The sequence below is a fragment of the Mangifera indica genome, chromosome 7 (genome assembly GCF_011075055.1).
Source record: "Mangifera indica cultivar Alphonso chromosome 7, CATAS_Mindica_2.1, whole genome shotgun sequence".
Lineage (NCBI taxonomy): Eukaryota > Viridiplantae > Streptophyta > Magnoliopsida > Sapindales > Anacardiaceae > Mangifera > Mangifera indica.
The window spans coordinates 19,682,922-19,702,499 of NC_058143.1; the positions used below are offsets into that span (position 1 = coordinate 19,682,922).

A 19,578-nucleotide genomic window follows, 5' to 3' on the forward strand; every position below is an offset into this window, starting at 1 on the left:
AGCTAAATCTATTACTATTTTCTTGTAATTAGATTGAATTAAGTTAGTTTAATTCAAACTGATATTAAAATATTTTTCTTTGAACTCATCTTATTTAAGCTAAATACTAAATCAAAAAAAAATTAATTCAATTTGAATCTATCACTAAATGGATTAAAAAATTTATTCATCGATATGTCATAATAAATATGTTCAATAACTCAATTTTAAAACTTTAATATGTTATACTAATATCATGGATATACCCTCATTCTGACCCTTTATAGGGTCTAAAAACATTGCTAAATATGGAAAAGTACTTCATAATTTGATGGATAGTGTTTCGTTGACAATAAAAACGTGTAGCAGATACACAGAAAAACACTGCAAATTTTTATATTGAAGATCAAGCTTGGATACAAGGCAAAAAGTACACAAAATTACAGGAGCATTTGCAAGTCATTTCTTAGATTTGCTAGGCAAATCACGATGTGAAATGAGCAGAGTGGCATAGAGAAGCTGATTCCAGGAGTCTGGAACACCGGGAAGGCACCAGTGGCTGCAGTCTTGGATCATTCCAGGGCTTCTTGGGATCTCCATCTGCCTGTAGATTGAAGGATGTCCATCTTGTCTGTAGTCTGTCATCTTCGTAATGTTGAGATAAAACACTGGCGTCTTCATTTCAGCTATTACTGATTCAAGGATCTTCATCATCCATGGATAGTGAGCCATGTAGTCTTCATTTGTTATTGGCTGTGTCTCCGCATCACAACGCCCACCAGTGTTCCATTGCCCTTTCCTGTAAAATGCAATGCATCTAAGTAATATAAAATGTTCATACATATACAACATATTTATCGTACTTAGTTTATGTGAGATTTGCTGGTTACCTGAAGTGAGAAGCTGAGTAACCACGAAAGAAGACCCTGGTACGGTTACTATCAACATTTGCATCAACCCATTGAGCCCAAGTTTTCAAGGCTTTTGTGTATGCTTCGGTCACTTCAAGTCTGTTATAGACATGGCTGCCTTCCTGGTAGTAATTAATCCTGAAATGAACCCAGAAAATTAACAGTGAAGAACTGAAACATTGAAGAAGAGAAGTTAATTTTACCCTTTGAACGTTTTGTGGTGAGTCCACCAATGGCCAGTATTGAATATGATTATATCAGCATCATAATACTTGGAGGAAGAGCCTTGAATCATGTCAAGTCTCAGTGTGTCTCTTCCTTTTCCGATCCTATCTGAGATTTTCGATTCTTGAACAAGAAATGGTGATTTGATGAAGTCTATTGAGCATCTGTAATCCTAAATCACCACAGAAACATAAACTATGAATTGCTTCTGCTAAAATTCTTTCATAAAGAATCAGAAAAATGGTAACAAGATTAAAGATTTACTTTGAATATGAAAGAATAGAACCCCTGAGTCCTGAACTGGCGCCTGCCCGAAACCTCATAGACTGTGCTTTTATCTTTCAACGATTCTCTCAATGCACAGACCAAAGATTCCCACATATTCCTATTCAAAGAGTCACCAACAAACACCAATCTCTTCCCTCTCAGCATCCGCAACATTTTTGTCCCGTCAAATCTGTACAAAACCCAAGAAATAGTACATCATGAAGAGGAGAATGAACCATGAACCATACATATATTATATAATCTTGAACAAAGTTGTGAAGCGAAACCTCGGAATCTGGCACTCATATGGCTTCCATTTGTATCTGAGATAATAAGAGTCGGGTCTTCCATTCTTGTAACAGTTGAAAGCATCATCAATGTGAGGGCAAGAGCCTGGTTGGTAAAGAGGTTCAGAATCATCAAGCACCCATTTACCATTAAAGATATCGCAAGAACTCAGATTTTCTAACAACATGTTATAACTTTCTTGATCATTTCTTGAAGTCTTGTGAGGTCTTTCGATTACAGAGACTGAAGCGAGCGAGCAGTTGCTCTCACAGTCCAAGACAAGGCATGTGTTTGAGGAGGAGATTGAGGAGAAGGGAGAGATGTAGTTTGCAACAACACGAATGCGGGAAGCAATGGCTGAGACTAGAATGGTTGGTGAGTGATTGGTCTGTGATGATGCTGAAAGGAGGAGAATTGAGAGAAGGAGAAGTGAAATGAGTAAGATGTTGGTTCCTAGATTAGAGAGAGGACAAGATGATGATGATGGGGTTCTTGAGAACTGCCCGAGAGTGGACAAGATGTTCTTGAAATATGCCATGGAAAGCAAAGAGTGGAGGGAATTGGAGGAATAAATCGCAGTTTATATTGTGAAATGGAAGGTATTTGGAGGGGATAGTCCCTTTCATAGCAAATGGCATTGGATATGAAAATAGTACTGGAGTTGCGAAGCGAAGCACCAAGCTGTGGTCTTGCTAATCAGGACAATGGATTTGGGACCCTAAAGCCGCTTTGGGTTTTAGCAGAAGAGTCTGGTTTGTTTCAACCCAGTCTGCCATGTCTACCATACTCAGACATAGATAAAAATCAGTATACCATTTTAAATAAACGATCCAGTGCTAAAGCGTGTATGAGAAATTTTAGAGTTTTTAAAAGATATTCGTGATATTTATGGTGATTAAATTTTTTAATTAATATGTTAAAAAAATTATATCTTTCAATATGAGATATATAATATAAAAAAATTAGATTTAAATACAATATGATACGTAATTTAATTTACATCAGAGACACTTTTTAATTTCGACTTCTTCCATCAAGTTTGGTAAACACCAACTGGAAAATTAACATGCTTTAGAAGCTCTAAATCTCTGGATTTCAAGGAAATGGGTGAAGGAAAATCTAATGTTAATAGAAAGCCGATTTTGAAGGGGAAATTGCAACTTAAACAAGAGATATGCTCTATCATAGCTTTTTGTTTGAAGTAGTAAAACTAAATTCGAACCAAACATATGTTAACTCAAATCCTAAATGGTCAATTCAAATTTGTTTGAACTAATAAAAAAACATTAACTGGATGAATAATGTTACCGGCGGGATGAACAATGGATTCAATCCGAATTTGAGTCAAACTATCAAATTGAAACTCTAACTCAAATCGATCCAAATAGTAATTTGAGCCAAGCTAGCTAGTTCGAACACACCCCTACAAAAAAGCTGAATCTTTTATAAGGAGACATCTTAATGTTTAAATTTATTCATGCCACAGCATTAGTACATGACATCTAATGACTAGCATCACTGCAAATGATATAGCCACCAGAAGAAGAAAACAAAATTTTTGAAGAATATGACTACTATTTTCTGGTAATCCTAGAGCATTATACATTTCCACAATCTGCTTGGCTTGGCAAAGTTACAACTTAGCTGCAGCAAGCTCCATTGGTCATAGTACACAATGTTGCTTTGCATAAAAATCAAACTTGAAGGATTGATCCTAATTATCATGACTTCTGAGGGATACCAGTTAGTATTAACAAAATTGCTGTCACATTAAGCCAACATCCAAAAGGATGTTCAAGGTAAAGAAAAATATGTATTGTACCCCCAAACAGCCGCAAGCTACTGATATTATGCACCTTGCATTTGGGGCTACAGCAGCAGGTTCACTTTTACCCAACAATAGAACTACATGTCAATTTCCCAGTGCTGATTCAGGTCCATTACCAGAATTACAGCCACCGCGTAGAACCTTGGGCAGGATAATTGAGCAATACCCACTGTTGCCAAGGCTTATCTTCTGGCAACCGGTATCCCTTGATCCAAATCAACAACCGATCTGTAAATCCCACAAGAAGCAAGTGTCAAATTCTTTCAGGAAGTGAGAAAATCCTGAAGATTGGGGATGGATTTTAAAGAAAATCCCCTATCATTATATTTTATGACAATATCACGAGCCTCTTCAAAGCACTTATTGTGAATCAGAGTTTCCAAAATTAAGTTAGTTGTATAAGAATCAGGAATGCAACCATTTGCTTCCATTGAAACAAACATCTCCTTTGCTTCAACAATTCTTCCTGATTCACACAATGTCTTAATAATAGCACCATAAGTATAATTGTCAGGACTCAAACCCAGTGTCAACATGGAAATAAAAAGCTTCTCTGCTTTTTCAATCTTTTTCATTCTACAAAAACTTTGGATTAGAGCATTGAAAGAGTAAATATCTGGACTTACTCCATCTGCTTGCATCTTTCTTAAAAGTTTCCATGATCTAGCAACATCCCCAATGACACACAAAGAACGGATCAAAATATTGTATGTGATAGCATTTGGAGTGACACCCCATTCAACCATTTCAGTGAAACAATTTAAGGCATCCTCATTGCGGTGTGCTCTACAAAGCCCATCAATTATTGAGCTGAAAGTGAAGATATCAGGTTTCAGACCACATTCTAAAAGCATAACCAAAAGTTCATGAGCCTTGAGTATCTTTCCATCCTTGCAATGCCCACTAATCAGGGTATTGAAAGTGACCAGGTTAGGAGCGATACCTCTACCTTGCATCTCTCTAAAAGTCTCCACAGCCCTGTCCACCATATTGACTCTGCAAAAACAATCAATCACCATGTTATATGAATATACATTTGGCACAAGTCCTTCCTTGATCATATGTTCCAAATAGCAGTCCCCATCCTTTCCCCTTCCTGCCTTGTATAAAGCTTCAATGAGCATAAGATATGTAATAAACCCTGGCTTCACACCTCGCTCAATAAAACTATCAAATATTTCACATGTCTCATTGAGATTCAATCCAGTTATCAAACAAGTCATAGTAGTGTTAAACGTTGAATTTTCAGGCAAGTAACCTCTTTCCCCAACCTTCCTCAAGAACATGGCTGCCTCTCTTGCCATAGAGTTATTTGAAAGGCAATACAGCAGAGTATCACAAGCTAATTTTGGCATCACAGGCTCTCTTTCCATAAACATTATTAACAACTCAAATGCCTTACGAGGGGCCACACAACGAAATACCCCATAAACCAATGATCTAACAGTAGCTTCATTGGGACTAACATTCCTTTCCTTCATCATCTCTAAAACCCTAAAAGCTTCGTCTACCCTCTTTGCATTACAAAACCCATCAATAAGAATTGTATATGTAAACACGTTAGGTAAATATCCCACTCCCTCCATCTGTTTGACTAATCGAAGAGCCTCATCCACAACACCAATTCTACAAACTCCATGGATAAGAATATTGTATGTGAACCTATCGGGTTTGCAATTATCCACAGACATCTCTTGAAACTTCAAATAAGCTAAATCAATGCAATTCGATTTCACCAGAGCATCAATAACAGCATTATACAACCTTGTACTAGGAATAATACCCAAAAAAGAAATCTGCCCAAAAATGTCTCCACAATATTTAGATAATCCTAACCTGCCCCAGCTACCAATCAGAACACAAAGCAAATCCTCACTAATTCCATAACCCGAGTTCTTAATATCTTTAAGCAATTCAACAGACAAAATAACAGGACCTTTTCTGTAAAGTACCTTAGCTAAAACACCCTTAACCAATTGATCCTTAGAAAAGAAGGGGTCGATATTAGAAACCCAGATATAAAATCTCAAAGGGTGTAATGGGTTTTCTTGATTTTGCAATACACTCACTACAAACCGAGGTACCAAACTGATCCTTTTAGCCTTCAATTCATGGTTCAGCAATAAAAACCAGTCATTTCTAGCAAGAATTTGAGAAATGTAACTGTGATCAATCGGTTTAAAGCGTTCATTAGTTGAAATAGGACTATTTGAGAGTGAAATAGAGTTGGGTTTATCAAGGATATGAGAATTTATTAAAGGAGAAGAAGAAGAGTTGTTACCTCTTGAAGAACCTTCGGTGATGTTGTTGGTTTGCTTATGCACAAGAGATGGTTTCAGTTTAGGGTTTGATATTTTGTGCCTAGACGGCTCTTCAGAGAGATGTTTTAGTGAAGGTGTTGCCCTCGAAGCTAAAGAAGAAAGCCCTTTCATCTCATGTCCCTTCTCATCATAGGCGACTGCTGGCCATATTTGCTTGCTCATAGAAAACGAGGCTTCTTAATACAAAACGACTCAACGTTTGAAGTCACAAAACGACATGTCGTCTAAACAATTCAGTAGTTATCTTTAGATCTCTCGGCCCATTAAGTATTAGGCTAGCAGATTTAGAATCTAATATTCTTTTCCAACAATATATATGGGCCGCAGTTATGACCCAAATACTTCTTGGTCTGTGCTAGCCTATCATATTTTATAGTTGGACAAAGTACTATGTTACCCCCAAGTTTTAGTGGCTTCTAAACACTCACAGGGATTGAAAAACCCAAAGTCCCACCTATGAGCTAACTTCCATTAAAAAAAGTAAAGGTAAAATTATTATTTTATTAATTATATTAAAAAAATATAAAATTTATTATATTTTGCCTCCACAATTTTAAAAACTAATAATTTCACCCATACCTAAAGTTTTCTAACTTTCAAAAGTAACATCCCCCCCCCCCCCAAAACTTAGGGATTATTTTTCAAATTTTCTTCGACCACCATCTCTGGCAACTGATGACAACGCTTCAACCTACTACTCATCAACCACCAGATTTTTACTCTCCGGTGGAAGAAGAGGCAATGAAGACGTTTCGATTCGTTTGAATCGATGAAATCTTTGTCTATTTTTCTGAAATCGAAGAAGACCCTTGTCTCCATCAATTCATCTAGAATCAACGAAGATGGGGTCTTCGTCAATTCTTCTGGAATCAACGAAGATGAGTCTCTAGTGGTCATTTGGAAGCTTTAGAGGTGGTTGGTGAGATGGTGGGTTGAAGCTCTTTCTTCGATGGCCAGAGATGGTGATCGGAGACCCTCTGAAAAATAAACTCTAGGTTTTAGAAGGGGAAAAATGTTATTTTTCAAAGTTAAAAAACTTAGACATGGACAAATTTGTTAGTTTTTAAAACTATAAGGGGAAAATATAATTAATTTTATATTTTTTAATATAATTAATAAAATGATGATGTCTGCCTTTATATTTTTTAACAGAAATTAGTATATAGGTAAGATTTTGGGTTTTTCAAACCTCATTAGTGTGACTTATGAATGCACTAAAACTTGGGGGGTGTGAAATGGTCATTTGGCCTTTATAATTTTATAAAGGCCAAACCACTATTTCCCACCCAAGGTATGTTGTAATGACAAGTTTCCACCATTTAACTATGGAAACACCAAACACCCACCCATGACTGGTTAGATTTAACAAAACTCTAACGGTGGTAAATTTAATCTCATTTTCCCCCCTAAAAGTTTAAAAACTAACATTTTTTCCCTAAGCTAAGTTTGAAAAGATTGCATTTTCCCCCCTAGGGTTTATTTTCAAACCCTTCCAATTTCCAAACCCTTCTCCGTCGCTTTCTCTGGCGCTATCACCGGCCGTCTTCCCCTCCCAACGGTTTCTCTTCCACCGACGACCCCTCTCAACTCGACCTCAACGCATCCGATGTAGAGAGAAGCCATCTGGGAAGAGAAATCCTCTTTCCAGACGACGAAGACGAGATCGATCGATCTCGTCTTCGTTGTCTGGGAAGACGATTGTCTTCCCAGATGAAGACGACTCGTCTTCCCAGAGGACGAGTCGTCTTCATCTGGGAAGACAATCGTCTCGTCTTCCCAGAGGACGAGTCGTCTTGTCGTCTTGTCTTCGTCTGGGAAGACGTCGTCTTCCCAGACGACGACGTCGACTTCGACTGAGAAGATGAAGAACTTCGTCTTCCCCGACGAAGTTCTTCATCTTCCCCGACGAAGTTCTTCGTCTTCCACAGCTTCTCCGACTCCGATTGGAAGTCCAAATAGGAGGAAAGAGATCTCCGGAAGGTGAGGATGCTTTGGGAGGGAGAGACCGTCGACAATGCTTCGGGAGGGTGAAACTGCGATTTTTTAAAACTTAAGCTGGAGGGGAATTTTAGTTTTTAAAGTTTAGGGAGGTAAAATATATTCTATTTTAGTTTATTTTTAATATTCTAGAGAAAATGACAATTTTACCTTTATCACCGTTAGAGTTTTGTTAAATCTAACCAACCATGGGTGGATGTTTGGTGTTTCCATAGTTAAAGAATGAAAACTTGTCATTACAGCATACCTTGGGTGGGAAATAGTTGTTTGGCCTTTTATAAATTTTAATTTTTGTGGGGGACTGGCCGCAGGCTGTACCCGAAGGTCCCAACATGACATGCACAGCCTGCGGGCGGGCTGGACCCATCCCCTTAACGTGTCTAACTGGTGGTATTGGGAAATTTGGCAGCATTCAAGCTAGTTGCAAAAGGATTTGACACTACTTGGAGGCACAACAATTTTTTTAGGTGCGAAACCCAAGAACATAGACTTTGTGTCAAGAAAGTATATTTTACTTTCAATTACTTTTATTAAGAAATTGAACTATACTATTTAAAAGTCTAGGAAACTAAATTATGTCCATAATCACTTAAATTAAGTCTATAGTTTATAATATAATAAGGTTCATTTATTAGAGACATGCATGAAGCATAATTGTTCAACAATACTAAACATTACAAGAGCCTGTTCTCTGTTTCATCATCATCAGAGAATGACACATTACAGCTTACTTCTTTTCACAGGTCCCATCTCTTTCGCCTTGGCCCTTAGAATATGCTTCTGAATCTTCCCAGTAGCTGTCTTTGGCAGAGGTCCAAATATTACTGACTTTGGAACCCAGTAAGCTGGCATCTTTGATCGGCAGAACTTCATGATGTCTTCTGCCAATTGCACCTCATCCTTATTGGCTCCTTGCTTCAATGTTATGAAAGCACAAGGAGACTCTCCCCAACGCTCATCTGGCCTAGCCACCACAGATGCCTCAAGAACTGCAGGGTGCAAGTAAAGTATATTTTCTACCTCCAAACTACTGATGTTTTCACCTCCAGAGATGATAATGTCCTTTGATCTGTCCTTGATTTCAATGTAGTTATCAGGATGCTTTACCGCGAGATCCCCAGAATGAAACCACCCATCTGCAAAAGCTTCCTCATTGGCTTTTGGATTCTTTAGATAGCCCTTCATCACACTATTACCACCAAACACAATCTCTCCTATGGTTTTTCCATCAGCTGGAACAGGCTTCTTTGTTTGAGTATCAATGACATCTAAAAATTCTAAACCAACGTACCGCACCCCTTGGCGTGCATTTAGACGAGCTTGGGTTTCAAGCGGCAGTGAGTTCCACTCAGGCTTCCAAGCACAAACGGTGGAAGGACCATAGGTTTCTGAGAGACCATATGTGTGGGTGACACGGAAGCCCTTCTGGGACATTGCAAAGAGAACAGATTGGGGTGGAGCGGCACCAGCTGTCATTACATTTACAACATGGGGGAGGGGAAGGATAGTGTCCTCCGGTGAGGCATTGACTATTGTGTTTAGAACCACAGGTGCAGCACAGAAGTGAGTCACACCATAGTTGGCTATGGCAGAGTAAACTGCCTTGGCTATCACCTGCAGACAAAAAAAATTTGAGGCACATGAATATATTTCTAAAGAATAAAATAAAAGATACAGTACAGAAAGGTAGAATTCATTTTATGGTTAAAAAAGAATTGTCTTTCTGGTCATGATAGGGTTTAATAGTCAGATTACATTGTAGGTCTATTTTATGAGTTTTATCATTTTTAAAACCAGAAACTTGTGTTAACATCAAGACAATGAGCCTAATCTTCAAGTACTAATATGTAACACATTCATTAAGCTCACTGATTTACCTGCCGAAGGCATATGTTTGTACCACAGAGAGCTGCAAGTGACCAAGTGAAACACCAGCCATTGCAATGAAACATTGGTAAAGTCCACAGGTATACAGCTCCTTCAGTCATCCCCCAAATAATAGGATTACTCATAGACATTACATATGCCCCACGGTGACTCAACACCACCCCTTTTGGACTTGCTGTTGTACCAGAAGTATATCCTAAAGCAATGCTTTGCCACTCATCCTGTGGTGGCTTCCAGGCAAACTCAGGGTCACCCGTTTCCAGGAATTTCTCATACTCAATGGCGCCTTTTCCCAAAGCATATTCCAGTACCTTAGGATCACAGCTTTCGTCACCTATGACAATCAAAATTGGAGGCTTATAGTTGCCTTTGCTTTTCTCCTCCAAGATTTTCAAAGCTTCTTCAGCCAGAGAAAAAAACTCTTGGTCCACCATAACAACAGTAGATGATGAATGACCTAGAAGGAAGGCAATTGTTTGTGCATTTAGACGAATATTGACACAATTTAACACAGCTCCAGCCATTGGAATTCCGAAATGAGCTTCATAGAGAGCTGGGACATTTGGTGCAACAATGGCTACCTGCAGCATAAGACACAGAGAAAACGTTAAGAAGCCATCAATCTCTAATTCCACATAAAGAAGCAGCAAATAAACTTGATGCATCAGATCCAAGATAGAAGAGACACAAATATTAAAAACCTTAATACGTAATAATCAAGTCAACAACTAAATTTACAATAAAACTATGTGTACCCACTTTGGGTACACAAATGTATACATATTTAAATTTGTCATAATATGATTGGATGATTTTGAATTAAAAATAAAACAATAACCAATCATATGATGACACATATGAGTGTGTATACATTTGTGTACCCAAAGTGGGTACACATAGTATTGCTTCTAAATTTAACATACATTTATAAGAAAAAAAAGAAATTATGCTTTCAAAATAAGTACTTGGATGAGGACCCAAAAACAATGTAAGGGTTGTTAAAAATCCACATAATAAATGATCATCGCATTTTGAGCATAAAAGATCTATCATGGACTCATAAGAAACTAAAATAAATTTTCATGCCATTAATCACTTAGGCGTGGAAGTTTATACGACAGGTAAAGGGTAAAAAGATGTAAAAATTAGAGCAAGACTTAACTAAAGAGAAAGGATAATAACAACAGCAAACATATAGAAATTGATTTGGGAGATGCAAGTAAAGGAAAAATGTAAACAGAAGAGCCACGACTATTGCTCTCTCAATAGTTTCTTGACAGTGAGTGGTTCATTTTCTGCATTTTCGAACCACATTTTTATACATACTGGCAACTGAAAGGAATTCTTATTTTAATCAACACGTAAGGGAGCAAAATACTTTTCAAAGAGACAATTTTTTTCTCAACCAAAAGGAACAGAGACATAGAATTCACCAGTTCTTTTTTCTGTCTATCCATAAAAATGTAGGAGCAGACTTTTATTTAATCGAAAGTGTTTCACCAACCATGGCTAACCTTGATTCAAACAAGATAAAGCATGAGTGCACCATCAACCATTTTATTTCTACTTAATATGAAATTTAAAAAAAACAAACAAACAAACAAATTCAAAAGCTCCCAATTCTTGAACTAATCAAAGTATTCAACAGGAATCCATACAAGACAGCAAAAAATTATCTTGAGCAATCACATCCAAATTACTTTTTTCTCTGTTTGGTCTAAAAACGTTGATCCAGTCCTCTATGAATAATATCACTTTCAATACCTAAAATTAATCTCCCTTTAAGACAAATTAATAGTGCGAGGTCAAATTAGTAATTTCATCGTCCATTAATTAAAAACAAATAAATCAGTTCAACAAAGTTTGAAAAATCACAAATCCATTGTTCACCACGAGTACAATCTCACCACGATAAAAGTTGCCATCAACAACCGCCTGAATTCGACAAACAAGGAAAAAGATAGGATGAAAAGAAATGAAACAAAGAGAGAGAAAGAAGAAAAAGATGGTGAGATCAACGACGGCAAGTAATCGAAAAGAGATTAAAAAATGTATGATGGTGAAAAAAAGGGAAATAAAATGGATTTTTATACAAACTAAATATTTAAAGAGTTTTTTTTAATATAGGGCAAGATAAAATATTAATTTCACCCAAATTTGGGTAAATATAATTTACTTTTTTTTTTGTTTGTTTCTACTTTATCTAGACGATCAATCATGTAATTATGCGTCAAAGTATAGAGGACGTACCGTGCTACCGAGTCCCACAGACCGTTGAGAAAGAGCAGAGGCCAATCTACGGCAACGCTGGTAAGTCTGACTCCAAGTGTAGCGTACGGATCCGTGTACCAGGGATGCTCTGTTAGGGTGAACTGTAGCTGCTCTTTCCAGAAACCAGAGAGGCGTCAACGCGGTGTAGTTGGCCGCGTTCTTAGGAAGATCGTCGATGTCGTTCCTCGCCGCCATCTCTATGGAGCTTCGCCGCCACAAATTACTCGAGTATGAGTTTTAGTTTTGTCAACTTTGAAAGAAGCAGTGAAATGAAACGCTGGCAGCAGGTATTTATGGTAGGACTCGGCCATGCGCGACGCACACGTGTCACGCTTCCAGGACTTGTGGGGCCCGCGCCCGGGATTGGGTAGGGATGGCAGTGCCTCTTACTCATGACGGTGCAAAAAAAAAAATATGCTTATTATAGATAAAAAATTAAATGTTTATCTATATTTAAATTTATTAAGATATATTTACAAATTTTTTTTGAGGTTGAGGGATCATTATTTTATCAATAATATTAAAATAATATATTTTTTAATTTAAAAAATTAATATTTTTTTTTAATTAAATTTTAAAAAATTTATTTTTTTATCATAGAATACTAAATTTAAAATTCGATTATTTTCTCTGATGAATGATAGACCAACAATAAAAGAATAAGATAAAGTCGTTCAGAAGATGAATTTTGTTCAAAGATGACGACAATCGTCTAGATCTTAAGATCTGGACAATACTTTATCGTCCAAATCTCTGGATAATATTTCTTCATCTAAATCTAAATGATATTTGTCTTTTAGTAATACATCACACCAGTCATTGGTGCTTTAAGGGAGGGGTAAAAAAAACTTAAAAATTTGAGAGAAGAGAAATTACTTTTCAAAATTTAAGGATGAGAGTTAAATTTTAATTTTTAAAATATGAAGAAAAATAAAATAAAATTATATATTTTTAATATTATTATTAGGTGATAATTTTACTCTTATATTCAAATAATAATTTAGAGATAAATAGATGTATAAATTTTTTGTTTATAAAAAATATAATATTAAAATTAAATTAAAATTTAGATAGGATTAATCCTTTGCCCATAGAATCTAACTTAGTGTTTATTTTATACGGTGGGTAAAAACAAATAATTGTCATGCGCCTAATAAACAGTGTATCCTAAATAAAACACTAAATCAGAACATTTTTTTTTGGCCAAAAGACAAATTCCTACCCAAGGTTCCGTGTATCCCAAATTTTTTTTTTTATTATTTTTTAAAATCTCGAATATCCTTCATTTGTTAAATTTTTATAATATTATTAATAATAAAATCATTATTTTAAATTTTTTTTTAAACTCATATTTTAGAATTATTTTTATGTTTAAAAATTTTATTTCTATCTTGTAGCCTTATATTTTTTATGTTTAAAAATTGATTTTTTCCTTAAGTATAGGGTTTTAACTTTCATTTTTTTCCCATATACATTGCCCCTTGCCTTTTGAAAAATTATAGTTTCACCCCTTTTTCAGTTTTAGTTTTTGTTTCTAATTATTATCAATCTCCTTCTTCTCCACCATCGACGTGCTTCTACTCTAAGATCGAGTTGATGATGTCCTTTTCCCTCCCACGGTGACTCCCATCGACATAAAATGAAGCCAAAATTGAGTGAGAGATCTCCCTTCATTTTGACTGGATTTGTGCCAACGCGAGTCACTAGGTAAGAGATTGGTGCCAGTGACAAAGGTGTCACAGTGTCAATGAAGTAGAGTACATTGGATTTGCTCGATCTTGGTGGACAGCGACAGTAAGAAATTGAGAAGGAGGTGCTCGACGATGATGAGAAGGAAAATAAAAATCACGTCTAGAGGTCATCGGGAATGAGCAAACTCAACGAAGACTAGTACTAGGTTTGACGACAGCTTGACCTTTGGAAAATTGGTGGCTGGAGATAGAGGGGACAACGTTGGAAACGTAACAGCAATCAGAAGAAGAGATTGGGATATACGTTGACAATATTTCAAAACCTAAGGTGGTCCCAGGCAGAGAGAAAAATATGTAGGAGTTTCTAAAAATTTGATAAGAAAACCTAAAATCTAAACAGAAATAGTAGATTTTGAAAAGAAAAAACAGATGGATAGGTATTTGGGTAATTTTAAAATGAGTTTAAATAAATTTTATAAATGACAATTTTACTTCTAACAATAACAATAAAATTTAATAGAATAATAGATATTTAAATTTTAAAAATTAATAGATATGAATTTGGGATTTATACTAAAGCTGAGATGGACAAAATCTTTTAGCTTCTTTTTTTTTCCCTTACATGTTATCCAGTTTTAAATAAATAATTGGATAAAATAATTTATAATTGCGTCATATGAATACTCAATTCTAAATTCAAAACATAGATTCACATGACATTTTTCTACGCGTAATACTATCAAGCAATTGTAATTACAATTTTGTAGAAAAACATCTCAAATTTTACACGACGAAGGCAGTGCCAAATCAATATACAACGTTATATAATTCTTGTCCATGCTAATGTAGAGCTTCACACAATTGAAAATTACTTAATATATATCAAAGTTCTGAATGTTCATGCCCCAAAAAATAACACTTTGCCACTCTCTTATTGAAGTTCTGCTCAACAATGGACGACCGTGCTTATTCATTATTGATTGAGCTCAAGATGATGAGGAAGAAGACGATGGGTTGAAAGCCTTTTGTTGGCCACAGCCGAGCACTTCATGGGGCCCTGCCTCTTCACGGCCAACGCCCACCAGGTCAAGGTAATACAAGTAATGGGAGACGATGTTGTTCATGGATTCGTGGTCATCGCCATTGCCACATACTTGATCTCCATAGAGAACGTTCATGGTAGTGCCAAAGCCAGGAACCCGCTTGGCATCGGTGTCATTCTTGGTGGGTTTCCAGTTACCAACAAAGACATCGTGAGCCGAAGGCTGACGCTTCTTCACTGGAGTCATCCACCTCCAAATTGCAGTCTGAAAAGCCAGTGTTGCATTGTCTTCTAAGTACTCTGGATGGTTCAACAGATCCACCTTCAAGGCCTCCCCAGTTTCTCCATAGTTGTAGTTCCTGTGTAGGAAAAAACACAAAGTTAATCAGTCAATCTTCCCCTCCAATTACAAAAATATTCAGAGTAAGAAAGAAATTAAAAGATACAGTGTTCTTGGGTCTTTCCGAACCCAAAAGCTAGCAAAACCTCCCTCTACCGAGGGGATGGGCAAAGTTTGAGAATTACATAGACCGAAAACTTTTTCTTTGAGACCACTTGTCGGGGTCTCTACAATGTGCTCTTGGATTATCTCACCTAAAAAGCTAGCTCAACTGTTGTATAAAGTTAGATTCAAACTGAATCAAACATGGGTTAACTAGAATTTAGTTCAAATGTATTATAGACAGTAAAAGGTTATTGACCAAATAAATTGTATCACCAACTGGATTGACAATACCGTGAGAGGAGGAGTCCAGCCAAACCCAATTTACTTTCTGAAAAATGTGGGATTCCTAACGATATGCATACCAGTAAAGAGGCAAGGCACCACGGCCATGGTAAGAAACTCCAGGAGTGCATGGATAGGTAAATTTGAAGCTGTCATCACAGTATGTTTTGCTCGGGCTCATTTCCTTGTTGTAGCAAAGACCCCAAGCCAATGGACCGCCCGTGGCCACTCCATAACCGCCTAATCAGAACAGAAAACAAAGCAAAATTAATGGAAGATTTTTAATGGGGTCACCAGCCCCCACTCGCCCATTAACAGATCATCCCTATACATTTGACTACACATATACTCACATGAAGTTTTGCTCCCTACATGACCGAGAAAAGCTGCGACCTCCTTCTGGCCCTTGAGCTTCCCTCCTGTTGTACCAAATCCCTTAGGCTGATACGCAGCAGCCGCTGTGATGAAAGAATGGTAGTCCCAGAAACCTGTTGCGTGAGCCACAGGCGTGTTGCGCTTTGAGAAAAGGTTCTCGAATTGGTAGGTCTGGAAATAATCGGATATGGTTTGGTTGCAGCAATACTCTGATAACCCTTTGCATTCCCATCCCTTGTCGCACAGCTTCTTGCCCTTCACGATCTTCACAATCGGCTTTACCGATGACATTTCTCCATCTCCATGCACAATAAGTACTAATGATGATAAAATCACCATTGTCGAAAGAAGCAGCCATTTTGTCTCCATGTTTGCCTGATAGAAGGAGGAGTGTAATGCGAAATGAAGGAAAAATTAATGAGCTTTATAAAATAAGGAGAGTTATGGAAGAAGTTTTGTTGCAGTGAAGGTAATTGAAAGTGAGTGAGCAACTCATTGATTATTAGGAGAACGTGGGCTTTCAAAGTTGGAGAAGCGCCATTTTTACGTGCTGCTTGCTCTTCTTTGCTTTTAAGCAAAGAAATACTTGAATGAGACATGGTGTAACTGTAACTGGTAGGTTGGGTCCAAAAACAGGTTGTTTCTGATCAAATTCATGTTTGATTTCAATGGATCGATTTTGAGCATAAACTTTATTTTTATAGTTTGGTTCGAGATCAATTCACTTATTTATCTGATAATATTTTTCATCCATACTATAAATCAGTTTAAACTTGAGTTTAAACTTTATGACTTCAATCTAAACACAAATCAAATTCAAACTCACTTCAATTTGAATCGAAACTAAAGTTAACAAGCTTTTCATACTTCTTTTTAAATGAAGCCGTTGGGCCTCAATGGGCTTGATCAAACTTTCATTTTTCGGTTGGGCCTAATCCAATGACACTTTCTTAGTAAATCATAAGTTCTCTTTCACGTAGTTGAATATAAGTAGATTTGATTTAAACTACGTTGAGTTTTTAACCAGCTTAAATTCATCCAAATTGGTGTAAGATATAATTAAAAGGTTATCAATAGGATGAATAGGATTATCAAAAAAATAAACAGTATCATTAATAGAATAAACAGAACAAATAGACAATTGAGTAAATCTCAATCTAAGTTAGAGCTCCAACATGAGATCGACTCGTTCAAACTTAATCAATTCAAAAATCAGATCTACCCTATACCTAAAAGAGTGATACTAATGCATCAAGAATGGTACAAACATAAGCACAAATGTTAACATATTCTTATGTAATTAAATATTACTTATATCTCTAATTCAGTATCATTTAATCATATAATAATAAATCAATACATGCATCATATTTATACTTCTTTAAATAATTGCAACTAATTTATATTTTCAGTAATCTAATAAAATTTACTTTAGTGTTTAATTGGTGATTTAAACCATTAATAATATAACATTTAGAGACTACACAAAATAGTTTCTACAGAGACAGACACATGTCAAATTAGGATCATATAATGAAATAATATAAGAAAACTATTTAATAAATGCACATTGTATAATGAATGACACAGTAGTATCATGTATGTTTAGAGTCAATTTAAATCAACTTAAAACAAAAATTAATTCAAGATTAGTTGTCGCTTGTGTGATTAGCTTGATTTATAAAATGAAAGACAAAAAAAAAAAAAGGCTTAATTTTAGATTTAATAATTTCAGTCAAATTTAAATTTTGAATTGACTTATTTACAAAGAAAACTCATATTTTTTAATTCGAATTTATTATCAAATTTTAATTTGATTCAGTTAATCTGACCTATGATTAGAATTTGAACCATTTATATCAAATCCAAGTTGTCTAACTTTAAATGCATTAACTTTGCATAAAATCTTTAAATTTAATTGCGTCTCCAAATTTTCATGTAGAAATATGGTAATTGTAAGATTAAGACTAATAACATATTGTCAACCGCTAATTATGCACAATTACGAAAGAAGCTTTCCGTCTAATCTAATCATACTTTGTCTTGGAATTTTTGGGCCCTTCGGTCGAGGCTGATCTCGTACATACTCTTAATAGTCATTAAGTTTTTTTCAGAAGACGCAATAATTGACTTTGTAACAGGAACTCAACTTCAATTTGAATTTTGTGACTCATTTCATGTGTCACATCAAGTTTTTGGTAGGCTGACACGTGGATCCCTGTACGTTCATATGTCGTCGGCCTACTAAGACGAATGGAGTAGAGATCCATAACCACCAATTGCTTGTCCTTTATAAAGATGGTTTTTTGTTTCAGACAATTGTTTTTGCCTTTGGAGATGAGAGCTGAAAGTTTAGATTTGGTGACAATGGTTTTCTTGCTTATTGGCGAATTGTTGATGCCAACATCCTGTACGTGATTATGAGTCCACCGTCTTAATTATAAGAGTGAATACAACTCAAGTAAAGTTTTAATATTTATTAACTCAAGTTTGGTTAAAAAAAAAGAGATAACTCAAGTCTATCTAGTCAGAGTTAACAATAACTCAAGTTAAACTCAATTCTTAAATTAGAAGTTTAAGATTCTATTTGAATTTATGATTTGATTTTATAGTTTAATATTTTATAATAATGAACAAAATAATATCGTTTTGATAATTGTTTGATATGATTTAAATCAAGTTTGAACCCAATCGAGTCATTCACTTCGTTTGTAAATTGAATCAAGCTAAACTTCGTTTAACTCGAATCCTACTCTATTAAAGAAACAAGCTAACCCTCCAGAATCAAGTTTGCGTCAAATTTGACTTAATCGAATTTAAATTGGGTCGATCTAGCTTTTAATTTGACAAAATATAACTATTTGGACTTTTTCTCTCTTATAAGACATTTTTTCAAAATTAAGTTATGAGGTCAATTAATATCAAAATTGACAATACATAAATACTCCACCTTACGTGTTTATGAAATGAGTCACACAGTTTGGGTCTTGCCCATATGTCGGGTCATGGAAAATAATGAAAATTATTTGAATGTATGGTTTTCGTAGTAAGATTGAATTTGATTCATATTAATTTAAAATAAATTAATATCTAAAATAAACAATTAGAAAAAAATTTAATTTTAGATTCAAATTCTATCTAAACTAAAATTTGAATGTTTGAGTAGATTAAATCAGTTTGGATTTAAGCTTAAATATTCTTATAATCTTCTTAGAATCTAACTCTCACTTTTTGAGATTTAAAAAAAAAAAAAGAAATTGCACATAAATGATGTCAAATGGCAGCCGTGGGTTGTGTGGACACAACTTTCTGGAAGGTGTGATCGGGAATTTGCCAACGAAACTGTACTGGGGACGCCTTTTGCGGAGGTCAGCATCACCAGTCAAGTTAAAGCCCTTTTCATTCATGACCTATTATTTTATCACATCTGAGCTTGAAATTAGGGGTTGTAGTCCAGTTATTGGGGTGGAAATTGAGAAATCATGAGTAAAATCTCTCGGCTTACAAGTCCATGCTTGCTTGCTAGTAAAAATATTGACGCTTACTAAAATAATGTGATTTTTATATTATTATATAAAAATAATAATATTATTATATTATTGATGAAAATTTTGACAATTTTTATCGATTTGTGATCGAAAAAGAGAAGGAGAGATAAGACAAGAGGGAGGATGATAGATAGCCGAAATTGTGGATTGTCGTTGAAGAAAAGAGGCAAAAACCCTAAGAAAAAATTATTACTTTTCAAACTTTGAAAAAAAATCTAGA

General features: G+C 35.5%; 4 protein-coding genes across 6 annotated transcripts; all 4 read right to left on the reverse strand.

Annotated features, from left to right (window-relative positions):
* Positions 1-282: 282 nt before the first annotated feature.
* Positions 283-5,905, reverse strand: LOC123221617 (protein trichome birefringence-like 4). The gene is made up of 6 exons (XM_044644475.1): positions 5,780-5,905; positions 1,670-2,448; positions 1,380-1,572; positions 1,094-1,287; positions 870-1,028; positions 283-778 (listed from the first exon to the last, which is right to left on the reverse strand). Exons 2-6 carry the CDS (start codon positions 2,206-2,208, stop codon positions 439-441), a joined length of 1,425 nt encoding a protein of 474 aa, XP_044500410.1. The 5' UTR covers positions 2,209-2,448; positions 5,780-5,905; the 3' UTR covers positions 283-438.
* LOC123221616 (putative pentatricopeptide repeat-containing protein At3g16890, mitochondrial) lies at positions 3,095-5,959 on the reverse strand. Of its 2 annotated transcripts, XM_044644474.1 has the most exons (2): positions 4,125-5,959; positions 3,095-3,726 (listed from the first exon to the last, which is right to left on the reverse strand). In XM_044644474.1, the coding sequence occupies exons 1-2, from the start codon at positions 5,928-5,930 to the stop codon at positions 3,715-3,717; spliced, it is 1,818 nt and encodes a 605-aa protein (XP_044500409.1). In that variant the 5' UTR covers positions 5,931-5,959; the 3' UTR covers positions 3,095-3,714. The 2 variants fall into 2 exon arrangements, with proteins under 2 accessions (XP_044500409.1, XP_044500408.1); XM_044644473.1 differs by having other exon boundaries at positions 3,095-5,959.
* Positions 5,960-8,423: 2,464 nt separating this feature from the next.
* LOC123221618 (acetate--CoA ligase CCL3) lies at positions 8,424-12,245 on the reverse strand. Of its 2 annotated transcripts, none has more exons than XM_044644476.1 (3): positions 11,955-12,245; positions 9,695-10,285; positions 8,424-9,431 (listed from the first exon to the last, which is right to left on the reverse strand). In XM_044644476.1, exons 1-3 carry the CDS (start codon positions 12,168-12,170, stop codon positions 8,538-8,540), a joined length of 1,701 nt encoding a protein of 566 aa, XP_044500411.1. In that variant the 5' UTR covers positions 12,171-12,245; the 3' UTR covers positions 8,424-8,537. The 2 variants fall into 2 exon arrangements, with proteins under 2 accessions (XP_044500411.1, XP_044500412.1); XM_044644477.1 differs by lacking the exon at positions 11,955-12,245 and adding an exon at positions 11,612-11,644.
* Positions 12,246-14,374: 2,129 nt separating this feature from the next.
* Positions 14,375-16,226, reverse strand: LOC123220319 (chitinase-like protein 2). The gene is made up of 3 exons (XM_044642456.1): positions 15,789-16,226; positions 15,516-15,675; positions 14,375-15,067 (listed from the first exon to the last, which is right to left on the reverse strand). Exons 1-3 carry the CDS (start codon positions 16,177-16,179, stop codon positions 14,653-14,655), a joined length of 966 nt encoding a protein of 321 aa, XP_044498391.1. The 5' UTR covers positions 16,180-16,226; the 3' UTR covers positions 14,375-14,652.
* Between the last annotated feature and the right edge of the window lie 3,352 nt (positions 16,227-19,578).

Excerpts from the sequence above, each read along its gene's own strand:
- LOC123221616 (XM_044644473.1), bottom strand. The coding sequence starts at position 5,930 with ATGAAAGGGCTTTCTTCTTTAGCTTCGAGGGCAACACCTTCACTAAAA.
- LOC123221618 (XM_044644476.1), bottom strand. The coding sequence starts at position 12,170 with ATGGCGGCGAGGAACGACATCGACGATCTTCCTAAGAACGCGGCCAAC. Across the intron at positions 10,286-11,954 it reads CTGTGGGACTCGGTAGCACG|GTAGCCATTGTTGCACCAAA; the intron begins GTACGTCCTCTA and ends CTTATGCTGCAG. Across the intron at positions 9,432-9,694 it reads CAAACATATGCCTTCGGCAG|GTGATAGCCAAGGCAGTTTA; the intron begins GTAAATCAGTGA and ends TTTTGTCTGCAG.
- LOC123221617 (XM_044644475.1), bottom strand. The coding sequence starts at position 2,208 with ATGGCATATTTCAAGAACATCTTGTCCACTCTCGGGCAGTTCTCAAGA. Across the intron at positions 1,573-1,669 it reads TATGAGTGCCAGATTCCGAG|ATTTGACGGGACAAAAATGT; the intron begins GTTTCGCTTCAC and ends GGTTTTGTACAG. Across the intron at positions 779-869 it reads TACTCAGCTTCTCACTTCAG|GAAAGGGCAATGGAACACTG; the intron begins GTAACCAGCAAA and ends TGCATTTTACAG.
- LOC123220319 (XM_044642456.1), bottom strand. The coding sequence starts at position 16,179 with ATGGAGACAAAATGGCTGCTTCTTTCGACAATGGTGATTTTATCATCA. Across the intron at positions 15,676-15,788 it reads TGTAGGGAGCAAAACTTCAT|GCGGTTATGGAGTGGCCACG; the intron begins GTGAGTATATGT and ends TGTTCTGATTAG. Across the intron at positions 15,068-15,515 it reads GGTGCCTTGCCTCTTTACTG|GAACTACAACTATGGAGAAA; the intron begins GTATGCATATCG and ends TTTCCTACACAG.